Below are 27,766 nucleotides of genomic sequence, written 5' to 3'. Positions count from 1 at the left end.
AATGGTAAAATGCACAAGCTCAAAAACTTGGGCTTACTTGTGAGGAAGAGAGAGCTGGTTGCCCCAAGTGCTGCCGTCCTATGCCCGCTTCTTTCCACGGGAGTAATGCCACTGAACTGGGGGGGGGGGGCAAGCTCCTCGGGGCAGAGACCCCGGCGGAAGCCCCCCTCAAGGCTCTCGGCCGCTGCCCGGCGCCGCCAGAGCGAGCCGACGGACCCCTCCCCCCCGCCTACTCTCTGGCGGAGCCGCCGGAGGAGCCGTTGACGGCTGCGCGCCTCCCGACGGAGGAGAGGGAGGGGGCGAGAGAGGGGCTCCCGAAAGACACGCGGGCGCGCAGCATGGCGGAGGGGGAGGGGCGGGGAACTCTCCCCTCCCCCCCCCGCCGCGCGCGAGAACAAAGAGCTTCTCCCGCCGCCCTTTCCCGCCCGCACGTGGGGGGCCGAGCAGGCCCTGGCCCCGCCTCCCGCGGCCGCCGGTTGGTGGGTTGTGCGGCGCGCGCGCGGGCGGGCCCGTCCAATCGGGGCGCCGGCAGGCCCTCGCCAAGGAGCGCGCTGCCCATTGGGCCGCCGCCGCCGCCGAGTTTGCCGCCCGCGCTCTTGTCCTGAGCGGGAGGAGGCGGAGGCGGAGGGAGAAGGCGCGCGGAGACGCGGGCGGAGAGAGAGGGCGCCCGAGGGAGAGAGCGAGGCCGGCGGCGGCGGCGGCAGAGGGCGCGAGGGTGAGCGGCGGGCGGGCGGGCGGCCGCCTGAGGGGGCGCGGGGGGGCGGGGCCTGCCCTCCGGGAGAGAGCGCCCCTCCCCCGGCAACTGCCACGGGCGGGGGGGGGGTCGGGGCGCCGCCTCTTCTTCGGGGAGCAGCAGGTAGGGAGGGGGCGCCGGGCGGGGGGGGGGGGTCCGGAGCCTCCTTCCCTCCCGGGGCGGGGGGGGGCCGGGGCGCTTCCTCCCAGCCCGGGACGCGGCGGCGCGGGGCTCGGGCGCCGAACTGTCCTTTGTTTGAATGGGCGCCGCCTCCGCGCGCCCGAGGAAGCTGCCGAGCGGGAAGCCCGGCTCCGGGCGAGGCGTCCCTGCCGCCGCCGCCGCCGCCGCCGCGCCCTTGCCTGCTTCATTGGGCGTCGGGGGGTGGGGTGAGGGAGGGGACCCTCCTCGCACCTGGCGGACCCCGGAACAAGGGGGGCTTCCATGCATTCGCCGTGCGCTGGCTGCTCCTCAGACATGCTGCTTTTCAGTCTCAAAATGCTAATCGCTATAACCGGGATTTACCTTTTCTGGGGGGAATCCAGTAAGTGCAAACCCCGCCTCTGATTCCCCTCAGTAGTGCCCCCGCACCAGAGCACCCCAGGACGCCTCAGCCTTTTGAATCGAAGGTGCTTTCCCACTTTACCAGAAGCATGATGGGTGATGCCGGTGGAAGAATTTTGAATAAGTTGTTGCCGCTACTGTTTCCAAAATTGAAAAGCCTTGCGTACCAAAGCAGAATTCCTGAACATGTGTACTTCAAAATAGACATGCATAGGATTGTGCTGCAAGTCTTTTGTGTGACTGGTATTGGTAGAAAAGATTAATATAATGCTTGCTTTAAAGTAATCCACAATTTTGTTAACCCGGAGGATGGATTTAAGCAGATCCAGTCCTGCGGATGGCAGTGATAGTTCTTAATTTTTGTGGCTGGTGTGAAGCCTGAAAATACAGTGTAGCCCATTGTGGGCTTTCACTAGAATTTCCATCAGTGGAAGTCCTGACATTCATCTGATGGCTGCAACTGTGTTTGAAGGTGTCACTTGATTAAAGTAACAATGGATGGATTTTATGTCTGCAAATGAATGAGCAACATGGAAAGGAAAACATTTGCTTTTTAGATAATGCCTGTATATGTTGCAGTAGGTACCATCTCAGAAGTATTTTAAATAATGAATAACCATGTGTAGAGGGGGGAGTGATTGTTTTTGTTTGTTACGATGTTAGTATTCTTGTGTTTTTATATTGTAAACCAACCTGTGATCCTCAGATGAAGGGTGATACAGAAAATTAATAAATAAAGCAAAAATTTCTTGCTGTAGGGTAAGGAAGAATTCCTATTCTAAGAAGCTAGCTGCCATCAGCGGTTTTTGTAAGCTTTATATGAAATAGAAATCAGACTGGAGTCCTAGGCATACATTATTTCAGAGCTTTCCAAACTGTGTGTCATGACACACTAGGCTGCAGTGTGTAGGTGTGTTGCGCGAATGCCCCACCCCCTGCTCCTCTCAGGGCTGGAAAGGTGTTAGTTTAACCTGTGGTTTGCTAGTAAAACTGAATTACTGTGTCAAGAAATGATGCATGTCCTAAAAGTGTGTCACCAACCTGAAAAGTTTGGAAAGCTCTGCATTACTTGCTAAGGAGTAGGCCTAATTGAACTCGGTTACTTCAGAGTTGACAGGTGTATTGTTGTATTATCAGTTTCTTTTAAAAAATGTGCTGCCAAGTTGATCAGGAATAATCAGAAGATTTTTGTTTGGTCAATCAATTAACAAACATTGCAAGCTTTATTAAACTGGTATCACTTGCTAGCCCACTTTAATATGTTCCCACAAAGGTTATTCTTGCGCAATATAAAAATAATTTTCTCTCTCTCCCCCGGTATGTTTAGTAGGTATAACAATTTGATGCTTTTAAAATGGGTAGGCTAATGAATTGAACAAAATGAGCATGATACTTAAAAGGAAATAGCATGTCCAACTGTCTTTCTTTGTGGTTTTTAAAGATACCACATTGTGAAGATAGACATTACTTTTCTTAGGCAGCAACACTAATTTTGAGAGAAGCCAGCTTAACTGTGTCCTAGTGCCACTGTTACTCATTGTGGAAAAGTCACAAGGAGGATGTTTAGTTTGATGCACGTTTATAGAGTATGCCTAATTGGCTGTGACTTTCTGTCATCTGATATATTTCCAGTATATACTGTTTACTGGCAACATACACGCATTTCACTTGTGCAAATTCAGCTTGACCAAATATGTAAAAAATCTGCCATTGCCCTCATCTTGGGAGAGCATTCAGAGGTGCAGGTAGAGTACATTTTTTGACAATATGCAATTTTGTTCAGGAAGCTATCCGCCAGCCTTGGGAGCCCGGCGCAACTTCCCGCCGGGCTCCCAAGGCTTGCGGACAGCAGCCTGCAGCCCGAAACCCAGGGAGCGCAGCGGAGCTACTTCCGGTGCTCCTCCAACCCGGAAGTGGGCAGCCACGCAGCACAGCACCGGTAAGAGTGAGCGGTGGCAGCGGGCGGTGGGGGTCACCATGGGCCGGATAAACGAGTCCCGCGGGCCTTAGTTTGGGGGCCCCTTGTAGGCTGCCATCTGTGGCTGATAGACTGCATTTGAATTTGGCAGTCACAAGTTCTGTGAATACATCAAAAGCCTAAGAGGCAACTGCATTCATTTCACATCACAGTTTCTCATTTAGGGGAAGTTTTTGACAATTATATATTGCTGAGTATTGCGGGGCATGGTAGCACATTCCTAATGTGCGCTTGACTAACATCTGTGTTCATAATCCATTAAATATTTTTAAACTTGCTGATGTAATAACAGAGCTTCCTTTTTCTAAATAATCAGCAAGCTATTATTGTAATAAACTGAAAACGTGTACATTGCAGTGCATTTTGGTATGCAAGGGGAGCGAGATCCATAGCACCCAGAAATTGCGTCCTGTTTTCTCTTCCATATTTTCAAATTCTTCTTGGTAGTAACTTCAAGATTAGGATCAGAATCCAGGTAGCAGTACCTGGCCCTCTTGAAGCAGAGCAATAGTTTAGTTAGTTGATGTGACAAAGTGGCAGAGTTCAAAGTTTGACTTGGTTGCTTTTGGATAAAGTGTTTCCGTTTGGAATTGGGGGAGAGGAAGGAATACGGACTTAATGGCCAGTGGGGTGTGGAGAGAACAAGACCCAGAAGCTATTAATTTATCACACAGTTTTTGTAAAAATAATATGATCCTGCTTATTCCAAGAGTATGTGTGTAGGTAGTTTTAAAAGTAGTTTTAAGAACTGTTAGTCATATTTTAAAATCCTACAAACCTTGTTTAAAATGAGCCTTTTAAGCGAGTTCCTTTAAAAAAAGAAGTCCCTAGTCTTCTAAATTTCCTTTTCTTTCTCTTTTAACCTCTCTTCTATTTCTTTTTTAGAAATCTCTTTATTCCTTTCTTTTCCCCACCCCAATGTTTTTATTGTATTTAGATCAAAGTCATAGTTTGGACAAAAAATGGGAAAATATATTTGATATTAAGTTCTGTATTTTTCTCTATAAAGCCTAATAAAAGTTATTTATTTTTTTAAAAAGGGGGTTTCTCTTGGAGCATACCTGTGTAGTATTTCAAAACAATTGAGTTCCATTATCAGGATCTAACTTGTGCCTAATAGGAGCAAAATAGAGCTTAAAAGGAAAGGGAGAGAAGTTGTTGGCTTGGCCCTGTTACTAGTTGTTAAGTCTGGCATTTAGATATTGCTGCTGTTAATCAATAGTCTGGACTGCATGGTGTTGCAGTGCGAGCCACATACAGCCTCTGGTGGTCCCATTTGTCAGTTGACTCAACATAGCATACATGTGGTGGCCATTAGGCAGGGTTTTTTATTTGTTCTTTTTTCTTAAGAAAAGCAATACAAATGGTTGAATATTTAAGGTGAGCCAGAATGGTTATCAAAATTAAGACAGCATGGCATGTTAGACAATAGTTGTTCTTGCAGTCATGAGATATGCAGATTTCAACCCAATAAGTATGCAAAGAAACAGTACTCCCAAGCACTGTTATTGAAAGGATAATCTCAAGGGCCAAGAGTCTAAGAGGGCATTGTGTTTCTTTGCATATTTATTGGGTTGAAATCTGCACATCTCATGACTGGAAGGCCAGCAAGTGAAATTGTACTAGAAAATGAATAGGAACTTAGCAGAAGGCAATAAAATAAGGTACCTAAGGATCTTGATTTGAGTTCTTCAGTTAACCTACACTGTTGGTTGTCATTTCCAAAAAGACCTATAATTGTAATTTTAATGAAACAGCATTTCATTTTATCTTTGTGTCTGTTTTGGACATTCCTCAATCTGTTCAAAGAAATGAATATGGAAAGTCAATTTTTATCATATTGTGAGGGGACTGTTTATCATATTGTGAGGCAACTCCCCATTTGCATGCTACCGAACACCCATGCGGTGCCAGGAACCCAGAAGTGTAAACCAGAAATGGGGAGCATCCTGGAGAGTCCTCCTGGCTCACAAGGAGACCCTTCCCAGAACCCAAAGAGGACATCCTCTTTGGGCTCTGGAGAGGGTCTGCTCATGAGCCGGAGGGACAGTGGATCTTGTTGAGCAGCTCAGCTGATGGACGGGGAAGAAGATTCCCCATGCATCCGTGGTGCAAGCCCCGCTGCCCCTCCAGGGTGCTCCCAATATACGTGATTTTGGTTACACGCGGGGAGGCCTGGAACGTAATCCTCACATATATTGGTACTTTCCTGTATGTTTCCTTCTCCTTATGAACAATGTTACTAGCTGCTTCCACCACTGTATGCCAATTCCATATATTAAAATAGCTACAGAAACTTGCTTATTTCAGATGCAACTATAATGTCTTCATTATTACAACCCAGGGCATAAACATGTCAGAGACCAGGCTGAGGAGTACTGCTCTGATGAGGAATGGTGAGAGCCTCTTCCTCCCCCTGCTCTTGACCAGGATCCTGAAGCTGCCCAGGAGCAGTGGAACAATATAGATTTAGAACAGTGGTTTTGCAGAGCCGCATAGTTCTGAAGACAAAAGTTGGGGCGAACGGGGGGGGGGGGTGGTGAACAGCAAGTTGAAGAAGAATTGGAAGAGAGAGCTAACATACTCTCGCTGGAAAATGTCCAGTCTATCAGTCCAAGGTCACGTAGAGCAGATAAGGTAGCTACAGAAAAAGCACAGAGGTTGCGAGATCAGGTTGCAAGGCACGGAAGTAACTAGGGGGGAAGTTGGTGGAAACCTTAATTGGGAACATCTTCATTCTGAGAATGGCTGCTTTGTTCTTTTGCTGTGATCATTAAATAATCTTTAAATTGTAAGTGACTCTTTTCACTTTGTCCTGCTTATCTACGGCCAAAGGTGGGGGAAGGAAGCTGTGTCCCTGAAGCCTGACAGGACATGAAGCAGATCTACTAATTACAGTCATTAATGTGTGTGGTTTATTTTAATTTGGAATCTAATTAGGAAAGAAGCTACATTCTATGTAACCCCATGCTATGAAAAGCCTTCACTTTTATCATCCCTTTCCAAAAAGAAGTAGCAGCTGCCTGCTGTATGTTTTCAGCTACTCACCTTCATAGAATCATGGAATTGCACAAATTGGAAGGGACCACCAGGGTCAGCTAGTCGAAGCCCCTGCAAGGCAGGAATCTTTTGCCCACGTGGGGCTCGAACCCACAACCCTGAGATTAAGAATCTCATGCTCTCCTGACTGAGCTATCCCAGTTCTCAATTGTAGGTAAAGAATTATCTTAATATTCTTATAAAAGCCTATTACGTTTAAAATAAATAATTGAGGGGTATCAATTGCTAACATGCAGATCATTTATTTTAAGAATGTTAAGGAAAGGCTCATGTACTATCAACTATTTATTTATTTATTACATTTATGTACCGCTGTTTTCTTCCAAAGACCTCAATGTGGTCCACATGATTCTCCTCCCCTTTTCATCCTCACAACAACTTGGTGAAGTAGGTTAGACTAGGAGATGGTGACTGGGCCAATGTCGCCCAGTGAGCTGAAGGGCTGAGTGGGGATTTGAACCCTAGTCTCCCATGTCCTAGTCCAACACACTAACCATTATGCCACACTGGCTCTTACGGTGTTATTCTTACTTAGTTGTAATGAATTTAGTTTTGAAAAGAAGGCAAAGGCTATGATCTCTTTGGAGATAGATGGGGTACATGTAAAATACAATGATAATGTGATCTCCAGTTCTATTTATTATTGCATCTCAGGCCATATATATCTTCCAGCATTCCATTGTTTGCTTATTGTATAGGATTTAACTTTACACAGACCTTTCTGTATGTGTACAAAAATAATTTTACAAATGTTAAAGGTAGCCCTGTTTTCCCATAAGAAAAAAAATCCAAAATTCATATTAGCACAGTAACTGTTTATTTGCTCAAAGCATGGGCAAGATAGAGACCTAAAGGAATATCGTGACAGTTCATCTCCTTCCCTGTTAGTTTTGAACATGCATATTGTCAAGAAAAAGCAGTTGCCTTTAAGATCCTTTTGAAAAGAACAAACATATTATATGCAGAACTTTCAAACACCTATCATACCAACTCCTTACATTAGAAAAAAATTCAAATTACTTCTGGTACCTTTTGTAGTCTACATCTAAAACTGAAAACTTTTACTCTGATGAGGTTTTATTGCTAAAGTTGGTATGTCTCTAAAAAGGCACCAACCTTCTCATTGCCGTTGCAGTTGTCACATAGATATATCATTTGCATCTCCTGCCTTGGCCACTGTCTCATCCTTCTTAATCTTTTATCTTTACTTAAACTTTTTTTTAAATGAGGTTGTATGTAAATGAGGTCACCAGGTTCAGATAACATTTTTAGCTGGGTTTTCTTCTTAAATCTTGCACACACCTATAATTATTATAGAAGTTGTTATACAATGATTCCTCTCCACTCATAAATTGGGGCTTGCAGTGTCTGGGCCGAGAAAGGGGTCTTTTTTGGGGGGGAATGGGGGCAGCTCAATGAAAATGTGAAAAGGGCAGATGCTAAGCATGAGGAGGGATCATTAGGAAGGCGGATGAATATAAATCTGCCAGCAGCACAGTGCCAAATCACAACATCACAATTGTTGGAACAGCTGAGAAGTGGGAAGGAGGCACATAGCATTTTTACTGCAGCCCGTACCTCCTGTATCTGCCACCAGTGCCGGGGCTGTGAGAGACGTATGTAGCAGCCACCCAGGGAGGACATCCTCTTCAACAGCAGGAAATTCAGCTCCAGAAGGAGATTTGGCATCCCATGTGCTGTAATGCTAAGAAAAGAAGAGGAATGGGGACTTCAATGCATTGTTGCTCTACTGTAGTAACTATTATACCGCCGTTATATAATTGTTATTTGAATATATACAGGCATTGCCCCCCACTTACACGGGGGTAATGGGCTGTGCCCCCGCATGCATCAGTGAAATTGCTTAAAGTGAGGAGCATCCTGCTTTAATAGGGTGTGAATGGAGGACCCCCTGGAAATCTCTGCTTGGTGTACGTAGTGTTGGGCCAGAGAATGAGAAACTTCCATTGGATTGTCTGCTGCAAATGTTGCAAGTAAGTGCTCTAACTTAGATAGGACAAGTGAAAAATAGGCAAAGCTCTTGGCTTCCTAGAACAGGGGTTTCCAAAGCGTGGTCCACAGACCACCAAAGGTGGCATGTGGCCCCAGCTCTGTGGAGCAGGATAGCTGTGCAGGTGAGCAATGGTGTGCTCCATTGTTCTTAGAACGAGCAGAATGTGACCAAGGTGGCGAGGTGCCTTTTGTCTTCCCAGAGGGACAAAGCTGCAATTGGTAGCAACATGGGGGATAGTCCCAACCGGGGAAAGAGGCTGACAAGGCACTTAAGGAGCAGAGTGTCAGTGCATGGGCAGAATGAATGCTGACTCCGACTGAAGACTCAAGCTGACATAGATTACACCAAACATTGAAGAATGTTTAACATCTCCATTGCTTTTAAATTGCCTTTAATTGTATTTGTACTTCTTTTTCTTACCATGCTGAATTCCATATCCTTTTTTTTTAAAAAAAGTTGAGCATTTAGTTCAGCAGATTACAAATGCTAAACAACAGGCAGAAAAACCATTAAGTGGTCTGCCAAGACACCAATTTTCAAGTGGTCTGGTTGAAAGAAAGGAGAACCACTGTACTAGAATGAAATGCTCCTGGTAGTAGTAATTAAAGGGACATGGAGTTGAGGACAGTGACATTTACATTGTGTACCTCGCTGCGTCAGTTTACTTACATTATTGATGCTTGCGTGGCTTCTGGCTAATATGTTCACCATGTTCTATATGCAATTCTAATGAAGTTTAAATTCTGCAGAAACGCCCTAAACAACTAGAGCTGCCGTTTAGTTCATTTTCTTCAAACCCCACCCCTCAACATAACCATGAGCTTTATGGTCCTCTTAATAATACTTCGCAAGTTGAGTGTGCTCTCATTTTGCCTGTTGAGATTTTATTTTTATTTTTACAATAATTTCACTCTATTAGACGCACCGGAGGATAGGATGCACCCAGTTTTTAGAGGGGGGATGCAAGAAAAAAAAGTATTCTTTAAAGGGAGCACTGAGCAGAGCCTGTATGCATCCCAAGCTCTGCTCAGCGCTCCCTTTCACTAGCCGTGTGGAGTGTGTGTGTGGCGCTTGCAGGCTTTCCCCCGGCTCTTGGGGGCTTTTCTGGGAGGTGGGAGAAGGGATAGAGCCATGCGCTCTCTCCCTTCCCCCACCTCCTGCAAAAGCCAGGGATAGCTGCACGAAGCCTCCGCAGGGGAGCGGGATGAAGGCTCTCCGTGCCCTGCGGCGGCTTCTCGCGAAGCTAGAACAGCTAGAGGGAGCGCTGCGCAGTGCTCCCTCTAGCTGTTCTGGCTTCTGGGGTAGCCCGCAAAGCCTCCGCAGGGGAGCGGGATGAAGGCTCCCCAACCCCCTGCAGTGGCTTCACGCAGCTAAGCTAGAAGCTAGAACAGCCAGAGGGATCGCAGCACAGCGATCCCGCTTGCTGTCCTGGCTTCTGGCTTAGCTGTGCGCAGCCTCTCCGGGCAAGGGGAGCCTTCATCCCCTGCTCGGGAGAGGCTGCGCGCGGCTAAGGCTCCCCCAGGAGCCGCGCTCCCTTTAAAGAGCCATGGAGTGTGTGTGTGGCTCTTGGGGGCTTTTCCCCGAGGAGGGAGAAGGGAGCAGAGCCTCCTGTCTGCAGTCACTCCATAAGATGCACACACATTTCCCCTTACTTTTTAGGAGGGAAAAAGTGTGTCTTATGGAGAGAAAAATACGGTATATACCACATTTAAGGTAGACCTCACAAGGCAGTTTACATAAGATTATTTCAATAATAAGCATCATTTTTTTAAAAACTTGCAATGGAATGGAAAAGGCAACTTGTTTGTTTTGAAAAAATATGTAACCGCCCCTTCTTATTTGGCTCAGGGTAAGATGGTTCTGCCCTATCCATTCTGAAGGAAATCAGCCCTGAGTGCTCACTGGAAGGACAGATCTTGAAGCTGAGGCTCCAAGACTTTGGCCACCTCATGAGAAGAGAAGACTCCCTGGAAAAGACCCTGATGTTGGGAAAGATGGAGGGTACAAGGAGAAGGGGACGACAGAGGACGAGATGGTTGGAAATTGTCCTCGGAGCTACCAGCATGAGTTTGACCAAACTGCGGGAAGCAGTGAAAGACAGGAGTGCCTGGCGTGCTCTGGTCCAGGGGTCACGAAGAGTCGGACACGACTAAACAACAAAAAGATGTTTATGCAGACTTCCCTGGGGTAACAGATGATGGGGCACTATGGGACCTGCATGGCGACAGTTCCTTAGACTTCTTTCTTTCTTTGAGCCAGCGAACTGGAAGGAGACACTGAAGGAAATCAGTGGTCCCTTAGACATTTGAGAACATAGCTGGTCCTTGTGCGTATCCTTGGTTTTCAGATACCCTGTTTATAAAATGATACCAATGCCATGGGATGACTTTTTAGGCTTAACATCTGGGTCTGGGAAAACTAAACAAATCACAGTTTGTATATAACAGCCCTGTCTGTCGTCTTGCTATTTTTTGTATGAGAAACAACAGTTTTGTGGAGGAGCAGAACAAAGAAAAGGAAACTTTTTTCCCCTTTGATGCAAGTGATGGGAATACCGTCTCCATTTCAAATCTTATCTGCTCTGCAGATTAGCTCTGCCTGTTTTTCAGTAGAGTATGTTTATATTTACTTTGAGAAGTTGTGAATGTTGTTGCAGCTTTGCAGTCTGTTCTGCAGTGTTAACTAATGTTCCGTAAAGGAACTTGTCCTTTTGTTTTTTACAGTGAAGTTATTTATTCTATAGAAGTAATACAGTACTAGAATTTCTGTGCTCTGAAAATTCATGCAGATGGTGTTTTCTTTCTTGAGCATGCAGTGAAGCTCCCTATGGCACAAAAATGTCTTTACTTGATGAAGAAGCTGCAGGACATGAAATGTATAGGAATTAAATTAGTCAAAAGGGACTGATACAGATAAGAGGATTGGAATCTGTGCTGGTAACAGCCCAGGCCAGGACTTGTAGCCTTTTGATTTGGTTTGCATGATGTCTGGGATAGTCATGGGCTGTGTTTTGTCTTGGTTCAGTGTGAGAATGTTCAAGCCATTTGTTGCTTTTTTAGAGAAGGTCTTTGTAACTGACTTAAGTATTGACTGCTGTATACCAAATACATGCAGATAACAGCTTTGTAATTGTCTAGTTCCTTTTTAAGTTATTGGGGCAGTCAAGAGTTTCTGAATGTAGCATAATTGACTTCCTTCATTTTGGTTTGATACACTTTCTCTTTCTTAAACTTACTCATTTGTATATTTCTGCTCTTTGGGTTTATGCGATAATCAGATTCAGAATTAATTGCTGTTTTGCAGAACAATGCCAATTATTGTGCCATCCAAACCCGAGATCCATTGGAGGGGGCTAGGATACAGCAGAACTGGTTCTGTCCCAGATACCAGGAAGGGGCCTTTGGGCCTCCGTGCCTCTCCAGAGGACGGGAGAAACTGGCATCCTCAGGAATAGGCCTTTTTTGTACCAGATTGTGGTGGCTAAACCCGAGGTGGTCCTGTGCATTCGTGATGGGGGCCTGGATAAGGAGTGCAGCAGGAAATGGTACACAAATGCTGTTGAGAAGAATAGCACCCTGGGCACCCCCCATTGGGGATTGCATGTTCGAGTGATGTAATAACACTGTGTGCTTGGGAGATCAAGTTTGTTCAGGCATGCCATTCCAGGAGGCACTGAACAAGAAGGCACTCACACCTATCATGTCTTATGAGCCAGTGCACGGCAGTGGTGTTGGCACCCTTACAGAAGGGACACACTAATGGAGTGGGGAACACAGGTGGTGGATACTGGGGTTACTTCAAGCATAGTGGTCATGTCTCTTCTCCTTCAGTCTTTTTGTCCAGTTCCTGTTAATCCCATGCTGACCCAGAATGACTATGACAGTCAGCAGAATGCTGGTGACCCATCTGCACCTGTGAGCATGGTGGTCCGGCAGAGGAAGTGGTGGAGGGTGTGGAAGCTGCCTGCCTGGTCTGCCCATCCATCCCTTTCCTCTTTTTCTTTAGAGCCCCAACAGTGAAAGTGAGTTTCGTGCATGTCTTCCTGTGTTCCAGGGGTAGCCCCTATGGGCTTCTTTGTTGGGCACAGGGATGGTTCCCTGGACCCGGATTAGTAATGCCCCTTCCTTTGGTCCCCTTGCAGGCATTCTTCCCATCGGCCCAGCAGCCTTTGTGAACATAGTGGCTGGGCTCCCTCCGGCTGCCTGCCTGCCTTCTCTGGCCACCCTCCCATAGCACACACCAATGCTGGTTCTCATACTGACACTGCTCTGGGTAACCACAGATGCCTCCAAAGCAGCTATGAGGCAGAACCTGAGTGGCCAGTGGTGACTGTGGTAGAGTTGCACAGAGACATTGCGGTGGGGCTCTCCTCGCTGCGGGGGGGGGGAGGGTTCTGTGGTAGGGGAAGGTGGTGGTGCCATGTCTGATGCTGCATAGCAACAAGGGTGCCAGAATGCCCCTCTGAACAGGCTGTGGAGCCAGGCAATAGTCCACATTTGCATAAGGCATTTTGTTTGCAGTAAAGGCTTGTTTTTGCATTGGCCCCTGTGAAGTGCCAGGTTTCCTTGGTCTGATGTGGGGATCATTGAGTGCTTGCGCTGCTGGCAGAGCCATGTGCATGAGTTCTGTGTGTGCTGATGGTTGGCCACGTGTGTTTTGAGTGAGGCAAGTGTTCCTTTTAGGTGGTGTGTTTGGATTGGCTGGCAATGGCAGCATTGCTGTGAATGTCATGGGCCTGTGTTTGGGGCTTCTGCTGAGCTCTTAAGTTTTTAGCTGGCTTCAGATTCTTTTTTCTCTGGCAGAGTGCATGATTTTTTTTTTTAGCAAAGTGGCCTGCTCAACTACAAGCTAAATACTAAATACTAAAGGCCCTTGTATGTGTAATTGATATATCGGAATATTTTAAATTTCCTATAATTTAAACTTAAAAAGCATTAAGGCTTATTCAGCTCTGCAACCTTGTAAATTTCTGTTGTGCCTTTCTTTCTAACACAAGCTTCCATGGCAGCTATCAACATTTCTTCATCATAGTAAAAGAATTATCTACACAACTTAAAAATGATTTCTAATTGGGAGGCCCAGGCTAAGTTATCTTAGCACTGAGATCATCTCATGTTTAAGAGTGAGGATTGATGTTCATTATAACTCTGCTAATAACAGGTTCCTTTTCTCCACTCCTTGTGAGAACTCTGCATTTGTGACTAATGAATTGCTGCAGTTATTTGTCATGACCAGAAACTGCAATCTCTTATCAACACGCAACCCACATTTGTAAGATTTGCAGTGGTGAATCTAAGGAACGGAGCAGAAAACAGCTGCCGCACACACTGAACCTCAACCTAAATGTCAAGGATTATATCTTGATACTTCTGTGGTTTGTGGAACCCATACTATTAGAATGGAGTGGCAGCAAAGCCTAGACTTATTTACTACTAAGTTAGGGTTAAGGATAGGACTCTGGAGTATACTATCATTTGAATTTTCCAGCTGAAAAAGTAGCACTGTAATGTTGGAAATGAGTGCTGCAGACAGGCTATAGCCCGTTTCAGATATAGGCTCCGTTGCATGCATAAACAGACCCTTGGTGTTAGAATAGATTTCAGCCACTTAGTAGGCCTGACTGTGTTTGATCATATATCTAGGTTCTGTTCCTTGCAGGGATAATCATGGGTCAGACCGGAAAGAAATCTGAGAAAGGACCAATTTGCTGGAGGAAGCGTGTAAAATCAGAATATATGCGACTTAGGCAACTCAAGAGATTCAGACGGGCAGATGAAGTAAAGGTAACTAAGACACCTAATCTCAATAATAAGGTATTAAGATGACTCTTTTTCAGTATGAATTTGTTTTTATACTGTAGTTTTGTAGTAAAATATTTTGCTTTTGACTTTCACCCTGTATTGGTTCTCATAAAAGGGCAACCATGAGAGCATTCAGCATTAAAATGAGGCTGTCCCTCGTTGAGTTTTAACAATTGCTCATGTTGTGATCTATTTAGTTCTGATGATACCCTGACTCTGGAATACCCTTCTAGGGAGCCTTAACCAGTGCTGACATTACAATTTTTTTAGAACACCAGGTTTAAAAAGTTATTCCCTTGGGCATTTTAAATTGTTGTTATGGCCTCTGTTCTGCCTTTGTATCTCTGTTTCGTTTTGTATTTTTATTGTCTCAATCAGGAATTACTGTGAAAATAATAAAGGGGGGGCACACACCAAATGTTATTCTTGCTCAGGGCACAATATTACCAACAATGTACAACAATAAAAATACATTATAATTCTAACGCAACAGAATATCCCTCAAACATTGATAACATTGACAATTTTATTATTATTATTATTATTATTATTATTATTATTATTATTATTATTATTGCATCCCCTTGGCTCCGTGCCCTGTGCAGGGGAGCTGCCTGCACAGCCCTAAATCCAGCACTGCCTGGAATCCATTTGAGCAAAGGGCAGTCTAGATATTTTTAAAATAAGTAAATAAATAGCTGTTTTCCATTCAGTATTGTTGTCCCTTTTAGAAAGATTCATATACTGCATTGGCATTAGAAAAAGTTATACTTATATATGCAAAGTGCATAATATCTTACCACCCTCAGTACAGAAATTGTATTTTTCCAACAGAGCAACTATACTCTAAAGAGCCCAATGGGATTTCTGACTTTGAACAGTGGACACCCATGTCATATTGCAAACTACTTTTGAAAGTGTTGTCAATTTCTGAAGGGATCTGCTAAGTGGCACACAGGGCTGCTGTTTGAAAAACACAACCCCCAAGGAAATCTTGGGCTCATTGGCCAGCCCCGAATTATAATTGCCATATAATGCAAGTGGAGTAAGCAGAATGAATGGTGTCCTGCAAAATTTAATTTAAAATATTGTATTTGTTGAACACAAATTTAAGTACCTTCTAAAGGTGATGCTTTATTAAAACAGCTTTCATCTTTTTGAACTGTTTATTCACTTTAATATTGTTTGGAAAGAACTGTACTCTGTAACTTTTCAGGACCTCTTTCCCATAGCATCAGTCAGCCCTCCTGTTGCCAGTTGCTCCTAGAAGTCTGGGAACATCGAGTGGCATCTGGTACAGTGTGAGGGCCTGCGGTCAGAAATCAAAGTTGTAGACAGTCCAATGCTCTAGGTGTGAACATGTGGTTCTTTAATCAATATCTTAAAACAATAACCCTGGTGGTAAGCTAATATTACCCATATATTGCAAGGGGTGTGGGCTGTGAGACATGGTTGCCCAAAGCTGTCTGGAGAGATTCCTAGTTCATAAGTCATGTTCTTAAGCTCTACATTACACTAGTTCGCACCTGGTTTTGCTGTCTATAGCATTTACATAATGAAGTATGGTATTGTATGTGCATAGCTCTTGATCCATCTTTATATGCTGCTTAGCAAGTCTTGTGATTGTCCATAGTAGAATGCCTAAATTAGTTTACCTCTTATTTTGTCAGATGCAATGAAAATATTCTAGTGGACTATTTTTGAGAAAAGGTGTGTCTGAAAATCAGTACGGGTCAAGAGTTCTTAAGCATCATTGTTTTGAGGACCTTGGGAACTTGCCCAGTGCAAATAGTGCAAACCTCATGGTTCTGCGCATCTTGTTTTAAGCTCCTGGAGTCCAGCATTTTCTCATTATTTGCTTTTGAAGAATATATTAGTTGTTTTCTTTCATTTTTTATATTGTCAGAGACCATATGAAAATATACTGTGGACCACAGTTTAAGCACTCTTAAGGTAGATGATATTTTCAAATGGTCTCTGACAATATAAAAAATGAAATAATGTTTTCTGAATTGCTCCTTCCTATAATAGTAAAAGGGACGCGGGTGGCGCTGTGGGTAAAACTTCAGCTCCTAGGACTTGCCGATCGCATGGTCGGCGGTTCAAATCCCTGCGGCAGGGTGCGCTCCCGTTGCTCGGTCCCAGCGCCTGCCAACCTAGCAGTTCGAAAGCACCCCCGGGTGCAAGTAGATAAATAGGGACCGCTTACTAGCGGGAAGGTAAACCGCGTTTCTGTGTGCGGCTCTGCCTCGCCAGGGTAGCTTCGTCACGCTGGCCACATGACCCAGAAGTGTCTGCGGACAGCGCTGGCTCCCGGCCTATAAAGTGAGATGAGTGCACAACCCTAGAGTCTGTCAAGACTGGCCCGTACGGGCAGGGGTACCTTTACCTTTACCTTGAAGGTAGATGATAAAATACCCTTGCCTCCTGAAATATCTGGACAATAATGAAACCTCTAGCAGTTTTGGTCAGATGCATATGGCATAGTCATCAGAAGCTGCTTTATTCTGAGTCTGATCATTGGCCGGGGTGTCAGGGCTGAACCGGGGGTCTTCTGTGTGCAAAGCATGTGCTCTGCCACTGAACTACAGTGAAGTCAAACTCCAGTGTTTCAGATGGGAGACTTTCCCAGTCCTGCTTGACAATGCAGGGGCTTGAATTTGAGACCTTCTGCACGCAAAGCAGATGTTCTGCTATGGAGCTATATCCCTTCCCTGTCTTTCACAGTCAGACAAGCATTGTTTTTAGATACCCAAATAACTTTACAAATGCTTGTGGGTTCTCGGTTCTTAAAACATTATTTTATTTCCAGAGCATGTTTAATTCTAATCGTCAGAAGATCCAGGAAAGAACAGAAATATTAAACCAAGAATGGAAACAACGCCGGATACAACCTGTGCACATCATGACTTCTGTGAGCTCATTGCGTGGGACCAGGGAGGTTGGTTAACATGATGTGTTTGCTTGAAATGTTGTTAGAAAGTACACATTACCTTTACTATGTATGGTGTGCACCATACCTAAGGAACAACCCTATCTGAGTAAAAGCAAACATTTATAAGCACTTTTCAATGTTAGCATTTCTTTTTGAATTAAAACTGTTCACTTTATCCCTTCGAAATGCACACCTTTGTTTGTCAAGTCAGGTTTTTGCTGCTGTTTAAAAACAACGTACTACTAGTAGTGTAATTGTATCTCTTCTTCCAGTGTTCAGTAACCAGTGACTTAGATTTTCCAAAGCAAGTAATTCCCCTCAAGACTCTGAATGCTGTTGCTTCAGTACCCATAATGTACTCTTGGTCTCCCCTTCAGCAAAACTTTATGGTAAGTGAAATACGGGACTAAACCAACTGAAATGGAAACCAGCAAAAGAGTCTGCTGAATAATAGTTGATGGCGTCTTTCTAGTATAGTGTGACTCTGCAGTGCTACTATGCCCAATAATAGTTTTAATGGTTCAGCAAACCTCATTGTGTGTCAAATTGATTCCTGATAAAATTAATTTTATTATTTGCAAATGCTGGATTTTGCAGAAAGCATCTGAATGCATCTTTTGAGTAAAGTCACAGTGTCATAATTCTTCTTCATGGATGAATAAATCTGGGCATTTTTGTATGAGGAAATTTTTACAGAACTTGCACCAAACATTTAAGAAATGTAGGAAGTGTTGGCTACTCACTGGTGCTTTATGGTCTTCAGAAGCTGATTCACAAAAGGACTCAATTTTGGACAGATAATTTGGCATCCAATAGACAACTCAGAGTAGCCAGAATAAAGAATTAAAATAGAAGAGTTGCATTGAACTGTGCTTCTCGGCTGATGGTATGGTTCGTAAGGTAAGTGGGAAGGGAAGCAATTTTCAGTGTCTTTCTCGCGGACTCTCCTTCGTTAGAGGTTTTAAAGCAAAGGTTGGATGGCCATCTGTCATGGATACTTTAGTTGAGATTCCTCCATTGCAGGGGGTTGAACTAGAAGACCCCCAGGGTCCCTTCCAGCTCTATAATAGCAGGTCACCTGAAGTTATTGTGATGTCAGGGGATTGGCAGATGACTCTTCCCACCAGTTAAAATTAGCCTGCAGAGGGTGAGAGAGGTAAGGATCTGGCCCACCAGCCTGATCCAATTCCATTTCCCCACACCTTAAGAGGCATTTAAAAAGAATCATTAAGCCTATTTTTATTTGCTTTCATTTTCTGTTCGAAAAATAACACCTCCAACAATAAATAAATAAATCATCCATTAAAATCAGTATTAAACTAAACAGAAAATTTGAAGGGCAGTATGAAATGTGTAAATAAATTGCTGGCATTACTATGTCAGTTGAGCAGCTTGCAATAGATAAAACTGATTTATAGAATTGCATTGACTGTAGCAGGTATATATTTTTGGTTTAGAAGAAATAGGTAGGCCAAATGCACCCTTTTCTCTACATATACATTGGTACCTCAGTTTAAGAACAGGCCTGTTTACGAACGATTCAGTTTACAAACTTTGCAAAACCGGAAGTAGTGTCCCAGTTTGCGAACTTTACCTCGGTCTAAGAACAGAATCCGAATGGTGGAAGGGCAGCGGTGGCAGGACGCCTCATCAGGGAAAGTGTTCCTCGGTTTAAGAACGCTTTCGGTTTAAGAATGAACTTCTGGAACGAATTAAGTTCGTAATCCGAGGTACCACTGTATAGAGAAAATTTATTTGAAAAAAGGTAGTAGCACAAAAAATAGTATAGCCACAAAATAAATATTTTATGCAACATTTTCAGCAAGGGCATTCCTTAATAGACTTCCGCCTTGTGGGATCTACTTTATTTCTTTTTGCCAGAACCTATATAGAGAAAAAAGAAATACATTTAGAATTAAATATTTCTGTGTCCAGGTATTTGTTTTGTGTACAGGAACTAAGCTGAGCTCCGTCATCTCAAGCAAAAATTCACTTCTGGTTACCCCTAGCTAGCAGCAGTATAATTTAGAGCAGGGAGACTTCAGTTGGGAGCCCTTGCTAATCTTTGCAGATTACCTACAGATCTATCAATAAATTCCAATCTACCTTCTGCCCACCCCTCTCTAAATAAATAGGTTTTTAAAAGTATTGTTTAACTATGATTTTATGTATTCATACACGCGTGCGCACACACACATGCACACACATTCAATTATAAAATACAATATGCCTTTTATGTCTTAATATGAGTACAGAGCTGTTTAATCTATGCAAATGATTAACTACAGAAGGTCACTCTTCCCTCATAAATGCGCAGGAACATACACAGAAATGCTGTTACATGAGCTTCTGCCTCACATGGTGACTGTATACTGCATATGACTACTGTAATGCGCATGACTATGGCATTTGGGAAAAATTTCCACTGAAATGTCTGCTAAAGAAATTGCTATGGCCCTTTGTGTATATTCTACAAGATCACTCCTGACTACACCCCTTGCAATGATCTGGATGTCCCTCCTGCACTTTTGTAGGGTCACAAAGTATGAACTGTGCAATAGTTTAGCTTACAAAACAGTTCATTACAGTGAATGCTCATTGCACAGCAATTTCTACCACAAGCCTAAAGGAAAACGAGTAAAGACCATTTAGACCATTGCCCAATCCAGAATCTAGCATTTGTGCTGGCCTCTTCGTTTCAATGGAAAAATCACATGCATGTGTACAAAGGAATGTGTAGTTGGCTTTGCTGATTCTGTTTTTAATGAAAGGGACATCGCTTTCAGATGAGAGGAGGAAGTAGAGATGAGGTACCATTCTTAGGAGGTACCTAATATATTAGTGGACCATATATAGAGGTACCATATGTTAGTGGACGGCTATGGAATTTTGATTAAGTATCCATGGAATTGTTGCTTTTGATGCGAGTTGTTGGTTGCTTTGCTTTTTGGCTTTTCCGTGCCAGGGATTGATGAGTGATCAAAATTTGTGCTTGCGGTGAGAGATTTCTCTCCCCCCCCCCTTTGTTATATTTTTTACCTTACGTCTAGGTAGAGGATGAGACAGTTTTACATAACATTCCTTATATGGGAGATGAAGTGCTTGACCAGGATGGAACTTTTATTGAAGAATTAATCAAAAACTATGACGGAAAGGTGCACGGAGACAGAGGTGAGTTCGGATGTGTATGTTTGTAAGTTGACTGCTACTGATCGCCAGTCTGGGTGGCCTGTGCTGTTCTGAGCTTAACTACCTAAAAAGCCAACCACGATGTAAAAAGCACAATTATTTTGCTTCACACAGAATGAGAAACGCATGATTTAGTACAATAATTATGCCTTTGGAAATAAACATCAATTCTCATATTTAAAAACAAGAATGAGCAGTAGTACGTATTTCCAAAAATGTAATTATTATTCTAAATCACATGTTTTCCATGAAGCAAAATAATTGTACTCACTGGCTTTCCAGATAGTTGGCTCCACCTGCAGAATACAGGAATATACCCTTTTTTTCTTCTCACATAAGGGTTTTGTGACTCTGCAGAGCTTATTCAAGGAGCTTGTAAAACCAGGCTAGAGTTTTGACCTGTGTCCTACCTTTTTATCCCTTCAAAGTATGTGGCTCCTCACTTTTTACCACAGCAGTCGCTTGTTCAGAAAGCCCTCTGGGCCTGGAACGTTCTGAGAAGAGACCTGTGTGGACCACCTGGGCTGTTCTGCACCCAGTTGACTGAGGGTGCTTTCCCATGGCCAGAGTTGATAATGTCACAGAGTCCACAGTCAACTTCTGCAGCATTTTATCCTTTGCCTCAGGAGGCAAAATGTAATAGAATCATAGAATCATAGAGTTGGAAGAGACCACAAGGGCCATCGAGTCCAACCCCCTGCCAAGCAGGAAACACCATCAGAGCACTCCTGACATATGGTTGTCAAGCCTTTGCTTAAAGACCTCCAAAGAAGGAGACTCCACCACACTCCTTGGCAGCAAATTCCACTGTCGAACAGCTCTTACTGTCAGGAAGTTCTTCCTAATGTTTACGTGGAATCTTCTTTCTTGTAGTTTGGATCCATTGCTCCGTGTGCGCTTCTCTGGAGCAGCAGAAAACAACCTTTCTCCCTCCTCTATGTGACATCCTTTTATATATTTGAAGATGGCTATCATATCACCCCTTAACCTCCTCTTCTCCAGGCTAAACATGCCCAGCTCCCTTAGCCGTTCCTCATAAGGCATCGTTTCCAGGCCTTTGACCATTTTGGTTGCCCTCCTCTGGACACGTTCCAGTTTGTCAGTGTCCTTCTTGAACTGTGGTGCCCAGAACTGGACACAGTACTCCAGGTGAGGTCTGACCAGAGCAGAATACAGTGGCACTATTACTTCCCTTGATCTAGATGCTATACTCCTATTGATGCAGCCCAGAATTGCATTGGCTTTTTTAGCTGCCGCGTCACATTGTTGGCTCATGTCTAGTTTGTGGTCAACCAAGACTCCTAGATCCTTTTCACATGTAGTGCGCTCAAGCCAGGTGTCACCCCTCTTGTATTTGTGCCTCTCATTTTTTTTGCCCAAGTGCAATACTTTACATTTCTCCCTGTTAAAATTCATCTTGTTTGTTTTGGCCCAGTTCTCTAATCTGTCAAGGTCGTTTTGAAGTGTGATCCTGTCCTCTGGGGTGTTAGCCACCCCTCCCAGTTTGGTGTCATCTGCAAATTTGATCAGGATGCCCTTGAGTCCATCATCCAAGTCGTTGATAAAGATGTTGAATAAGACCGGGCCCAAGACAGAACCCTGTGGCACCCCACTAGTCACTCTTCTCCAGGATGAAGAGGAACCATTGATGGGCACCCTTTGGGTTCGGTCAGTCAGCCAGTTACAAATCCACTGAGTGGTAGCATAGTCAAGACCGCATTTTACCAGCTTCTTTACAAGAATATCATGGGGCACCTTGTCAAATGCCTTGCTGAAATCAAGGTAGGCTACATCCACTGCGTTCCCTTCATCTACCAGGCTTGTAATTCTGTCAAAAAACGAGATCAGGTTAGTCTGACATGACTTATTTTTCAGAAATCCATGCTGACTATTGGTGATCACAGCATTCCTTTCTAGGTGCTCACAGACTGTTTGCTTAATGATCTGCTCCAGAATCTTCCCTGGTATTGATGTCAGACTGACTGGGCGGTAATTATTTGGGTCCCCTCTTTTCCCCTTTTTGAAAATAGGGACAACATTTGCCCTCCTCCAGTCTGCCGGGACTTCGCCTGTTCTCCAGGAATTCTCAAAGATGACTGCCAGTGGTTCTGAAATCACATCTGCCAGTTCTCTTAATACTCTTGGATGCAGTTCATCTGGCCCTGGAGACTTGAATACATCTAGACTAGCCAAGTATTCTTGTACTATCTCCTTAGTTATTCTGGGCTGTGTTTCCTCTGCTGAATCCTTTGCTCCAAATTCTTCAGGTCGGGCATTGTTTTCTTTATCGGAGAAGACTGAGGCAAAGAAGGCATTGAGGAGTTCAGCCCTTTCTGTGTCCCCTGTTTGCATTTCACCATCTTCTCCTCTGAGTGACCCCACTGTTTCTTTGTTCTTCCTTTTGCTACGAACATACCCATAAAAGCCTTTTTTTGTTGCTTTTAACCTCTCTAGCAAGCCTGAGTTCATTCTGTGCTTTAGCTTTTCTGACTTTGTGTCTACACGTGCTGGCTATTTGTTTGAATTCCTCTTTGGTGGTTTCCCCCCTTTTCCATTTTTTGTACACATCCTTTTTTAATCTTAACTCAGTTAAAAGTTCTTTAGATAGCCACCCTGGCTTCTTGAGGCACCTTCCATGTTTCCGTCTCATTGGTATTGCCTGAAGTTGTGCTTTTACTATCTCCCTCTTAACAAACTCCCAGCCATCATGAACTCCCTTTCCTTTTAGTATTACTGTCCATGGGATCTCACCCAGCACTTCCCTAAGTTTTATGAAGTCGGCTTTCTTAAAGTCGAGAAATTGAGTCCTAGTATGCTTGGCTGCTCCTTTCCGCTGTATAGTAAACTTCAGAAGAGCATGATCACTCGCGCCTAATGATCCTTCCACTTCTACCCCACTAACCAGGTCATCAACATTGGTTAGGACCAGATCTAAAGTGGCTGTTCCTCTTGTTGCTTCTCCCACTTTCTGGACAATGAAGTTGTCTGCAAGGCCAGTGAGGAATCTGTTTGACCTTATGCTCTTGGCTGAGTTTGACATCCAACAAATATCCGGGTAATTGAAGTCCCCCATTACTACTGTCTCCCTTCCTTTTGCATGCTTGGCCATCTGTTCCAGGAAGGCATCATCTATGTCCTCCGTTTGGCTTGGGGATCTATAGTAAACTCCCACAATGAGGTCACTGTTATTCTTCTCTCCCTTAATTTTGACCCAAATGCTCTCACTTTGGCTTTGAGGTTCTAAATCTTGGATCTCTTCACAGGTATACACATCCCTGACATATAACGCCACTCCTCCTCCTTTCTTGTCTGGTCTGTTTCTCTGAAATAGATTGTATCCCTCCATTATTACATTCCAATCGTGGGACTTATCCCACCAGGTTTCAGTGATTCCTATTATGTCATATTTAGTTTGCTGTACCAAGAGCTCAAGCTCATCTTGTTTATTTCCCATGCTTTGTGCATTAGTGTACAGACATTGAAGTCCATTAATCATTCCCCCGTGTCTCTTATTTAAGGATTTTTTCCTCCCACCACTAGGTCTGCGTGCTGTTTGCTCCATTTGGTCTATGACATTTGGATGATCATCTTCATCAGTTGATAGACTCCTACCTTCAGGAGCACTGTCTCCCTCCCCCACATTAGTCAGTTTAAAGCCCTCCTGATGAGGTTTCTGAGATTTTTTGCAAAAACATTCCTCCTAACCGTTGTGAGGTGCAGCCCATCGCTTGCCAGAAGTCCATCTTCAAGAAACTGCAGTCCGTGATCTAAGAATCCAAACCGTTCCTGTTTACACCATTTGCGAAGCCAGTTGTTCACTTCCACTATTTTCCCCTCTCTCCCTGGGCCACGTCGTTCAACTGGGAGGACAGATGAGATGACAATTTGTGCATTTAATTGCTTCAATTTCCTGCCCAGAGCCTCATAGTCTCTTTTGATCTTCTGGAGGCTATTGCTTGCAGTGTCATTGGTTCCCACATGAACCAAGAGGAAGGGGTATTTGTCAGTGGGTTTTCTGATTCCTTGTAGTCATTCAGTTACATCTTGGATCTTAGCCCCGGGGAGACAGCACACTTCCCGAGACATCTTGTCAGGCCCACAGATCACTGCTTCTGTTCCCCTCAGTAGGGAATCCCCTATCACCACTACACGCCTCCTCTTAGGTCTGGTCGGGGTTCTTCCGTGAGCTGTGTGTTCCAAGGTCACCTGGACATTCCCTGAGGACTGCCTTTGCTGCTCGTCTTCATATACCTGATCGACTGTAATGCGGGAGAGATCCTCAAATGGAGTCTGCTCTTCGTCTTCCATGCTAGGGAAGAGGACCTCAAAGCGATTGTGTATTTCTAAACAATCAGAGCGAACCCTGGGCCTCCTACTTCTTTGAGTCACGTTTCTCCATATATCTGGCTCCTGTGTTGGTGAACTAGCCTCCTTCTCAGGGGAGTCCCCTATCTCCTCCTTGGTGGAGACGGTGTGCTCTGTTGCTTCCAAGAAGAGCTCCAGCTCCCTAATTCTTTGGAGCGTAGCTACACGTTCCTCCAGTTGCTGGACTTTGTCTTTTAAGAGGGCAATCAACATGCAATTGCTGCAGGTAAAGCTGCCTGCAACCTTTGGCAAGATTGCAAACATTGCGCAGGAACCACAGGCGACTGCAGCTGTTCCCTCACCCTCCATCTTGAGAACGTGTCGTTGGGGGTTACTACAGCGGTCCTCCATTATAAAAAGCGTGAAGACAGGACAAATAAATCCCCCCCAAAAAACCTAGGTCTCCCCCAACAAACGTTTGAGACTAGCTCCCCTAAATCTAAAAGATGGATCAAACTGCAAGCTCTGATAAGCTCCTCCCACAGCTAATCACCTGCCTCAACAGAAACCCTGCCCCCTCTGACCTTTGCACAGAGAGAGCAGCTAATCAGCCACAAGAAACTCACACAAGAAAACCCTTTTTGTTCCTTCTTCAGCTGCTGCCCTACAAGCTCTTGTCTTTGGCCAACCTTGTCATTTGTCCATTTGCAGGGACAATGAGCAACTTTCTTGGTGTGAGTTTATTTTGCAGCTGTTTCTGTTCACAAGCAACATTTTAATTGTAATAGCATGTGCTCTGAGAGCAAGTGAGGTCTGACCGCTGTAACTTGGCTCTGTATTGGGGTGGAGTGCTTGTTGAGACCTGATGCTTTCCTCCTTCTAAAACTTGTCATTGTTCCTCCTCCCTTGTCCTACCCGTATTTCTTCCAAGCCTGGCATTGGACATAAAGAGGGCTTTAGATACCTTGGATCTGAGCCCTCCTTTTACTTGATGTGTTAGGGGGAGTTCGTGGCAGTTCATCTGCTATAAGATGGCAAGAAGAATGAACCTCTCTCTACACAACATTTTGCTTCTGGATTTAATTGAAGGTTCACCTCCACAATGAGCTTGGCAAAGTTCTCTGTTCTGGAGTAAGTCCAATCTTACTCCACTAGGGTGTCTTCCCCAAGAGTCCTGCTGATGGACTTCTGCTGTGCTAACTCTAGGTTTCAACCTTTATTCATCTGCCATTTCTGACTTTATCTGAAAACCTGGGCAGGTGACTTCTGTGAAAGGACCATGCTCATCTCTTTCATTTCATAACACGTGCCTTGCATCTGGTAAGTGAGCTTACTACTGCACCTGTATATGGGGATAGACAAAGACCACAAGAAGAATACATTGCTCCCTTGTCTATATAGTTGCACAACCCACCTGCCTCTCCCGCTGCATATGCTGCTGTGCCTGTTGCCCTTCTCTCCCTCTCCTGCAGGGCTGCTATGTCAGTCCAAAAATGGAGCTGAGTGGGAAATTGGGAAAAATACTTCTTAATGCATGCACATGAAAGAGTCAGGTGGAGTTCCTGTGAAAACTCTAGCCCAGTTTTGGAAGCTTCCTGTTTGAGTTCTGCACAAGCACAGAATCCATATACATGGCTAAACAGATGACTGCTTTAATATCTAGCGTTAGATGTGCAACCTGTTCTTTATAGCACAATCCTATTCATGTCTGCTCAAAAGTAAGTCCCATTGAGTTTGACTGGACTTATTCCCAGGTAAATGGACTAGGATTGCAAAAATAATGCTGCTCTGAATTATCTGTGATTAGGGATAGGAATGATAATGAAATATTAAATATATTTCTGACTTTGGCTTGGCTACTCTCTCATTTTCTGCAAGAGAATTATCCCAGGACTCAGCTATAAAGTTGCAAATATAACGTTTTAAGTGCATGATACAAATGTGACACTAGATGGCGATGGTGAGCTAATGGGAAATTCAATACATATATTACAATTTTTTAAAAAAAGGCATGTTCACGGTGTTTTTTATATATGTCTAGATTCAGCGCAAATAAAGTTCTGTGTTGTGTCCTGAAAGACTAAAAAAGCATAGTTGAAGAGAAATAGCTACAAGATCTTATTCATGTCCATTTTCCTGTGTTTCCAAAGTTAATTTACTTTTAATGTTTTTCTGCGTAGTGAGCTATGCTAGCTGAGGATATGCACAGCCTGTTTGCAAATGCATATCTCTTCCATTTATGTCTATACCTGATTTCAGAATGTGGGTTTATCAATGACGAGATATTTGTGGAGCTGGTCAATGCTCTTGGGCAGTATAGTGATGACGAAGACGATGAAGATGACGACGACGATGGTGGCGAAGACGACAATCTTGATGGGAGAAATGAAAAGCAAAAGAACCGAGAGGCCAGCAGAATAGGTAGGTTAATATGGTGCAAAGACATTTATTTAAATGCCTTTCCCCTTCTGCAGAGGTGGGACTGTATTAGAATGGTCCGCTCTCAGATGGTGATGGCTCCAAATAGTTTTCAGATGGCTCTGGGGGATTTTCCAGCTGATATATATGACTGGCTCTCCTGTTGAACCCCTGGGTAATTTGTGGAATACAGAGGACCCAGACCATGGACATAATTGCTTCTGAAGGCCTTCCTCCTGTTGGGCTTCCCTCAGGCTCTAGCCTGAGGGGGGGCCTGAGCTGAGGGCAACAAAGCAAGCCGTGAGAAGGGTTGAATGCGGGTGGAGGAAAACACCAGGTGTGACGACTAATTATTGAGCCTACTTGGTGGCAGTGAAGGCAATGAAGAAGAACCACTTAGTTGTTTTTATTGCTTTGTTCATATGATGCCTAGAGCGGCTTTTCTTGGTAGTACAGGGCCTCTTACAGTCTCACCTGAAGGGGAAAGGAACTGACGGTGGCCTGCTGTGACTTCTTTGTGAAGCATTTGGAGGACAGAAGCCACATCTGCTGGCATCTTGACTCCACTGTTCCATCAGATGAATTTCCAGAGGCATCTGGAACACTTTCTAGGCTTCTTGTGTTGGATAAGTTTCAGTTAGTATGGCTTGAAGACACAGACAAGGTTCGGTTGACTGCTTCTGATCTTGCCCCTCATGGCTGATTAAATCTAGCAAGGAGGGGACAGCTTGTTACAATCAAAGCCTCCATGGGGGAGTGGGTTGTCCGTGCC

The 27,766-nt window shown here is 44.3% G+C and overlaps 1 protein-coding gene across 13 annotated transcripts in view; it reads left to right on the top strand.

The window, feature by feature from the left end:
• Positions 1-652: 652 nt before the first annotated feature.
• Positions 653-27,766, top strand: part of EZH2 (enhancer of zeste 2 polycomb repressive complex 2 subunit) — a 62,749-nt gene continuing 35,635 nt past the window's right edge. For 3 of the 13 annotated variants that reach the window (XM_053359802.1, XM_053359797.1, XM_053359800.1), the window contains exons 1-5: positions 14,005-14,159; positions 16,960-17,088; positions 17,355-17,471; positions 20,133-20,253; positions 26,836-26,997. In XM_053359802.1, coding sequence (XP_053215777.1) covers positions 14,013-14,159; positions 16,960-17,088; positions 17,355-17,471; positions 20,133-20,253; positions 26,836-26,997 — 676 coding nt within the window. In that variant the 5' untranslated portion in view covers positions 14,005-14,012. Of the gene's footprint in view, positions 716-770; positions 857-1,333; positions 1,360-14,004; positions 14,160-16,959; positions 17,089-17,354; positions 17,472-20,132; positions 20,254-26,835; positions 26,998-27,766 lie in introns of those variants that run through there. The other 10 variants (XM_053359804.1, XM_053359796.1, XM_053359806.1 and 7 more) reach the window with 8 other exon arrangements.

The sequence above is a fragment of the Podarcis raffonei genome, chromosome 12 (assembly GCF_027172205.1).
Source record: "Podarcis raffonei isolate rPodRaf1 chromosome 12, rPodRaf1.pri, whole genome shotgun sequence".
Lineage (NCBI taxonomy): Eukaryota > Metazoa > Chordata > Lepidosauria > Squamata > Lacertidae > Podarcis > Podarcis raffonei.
The sequence above is the reverse complement of the archived record's forward strand: the minus strand, read 5'-3'. Positions and strand labels throughout refer to the sequence as shown.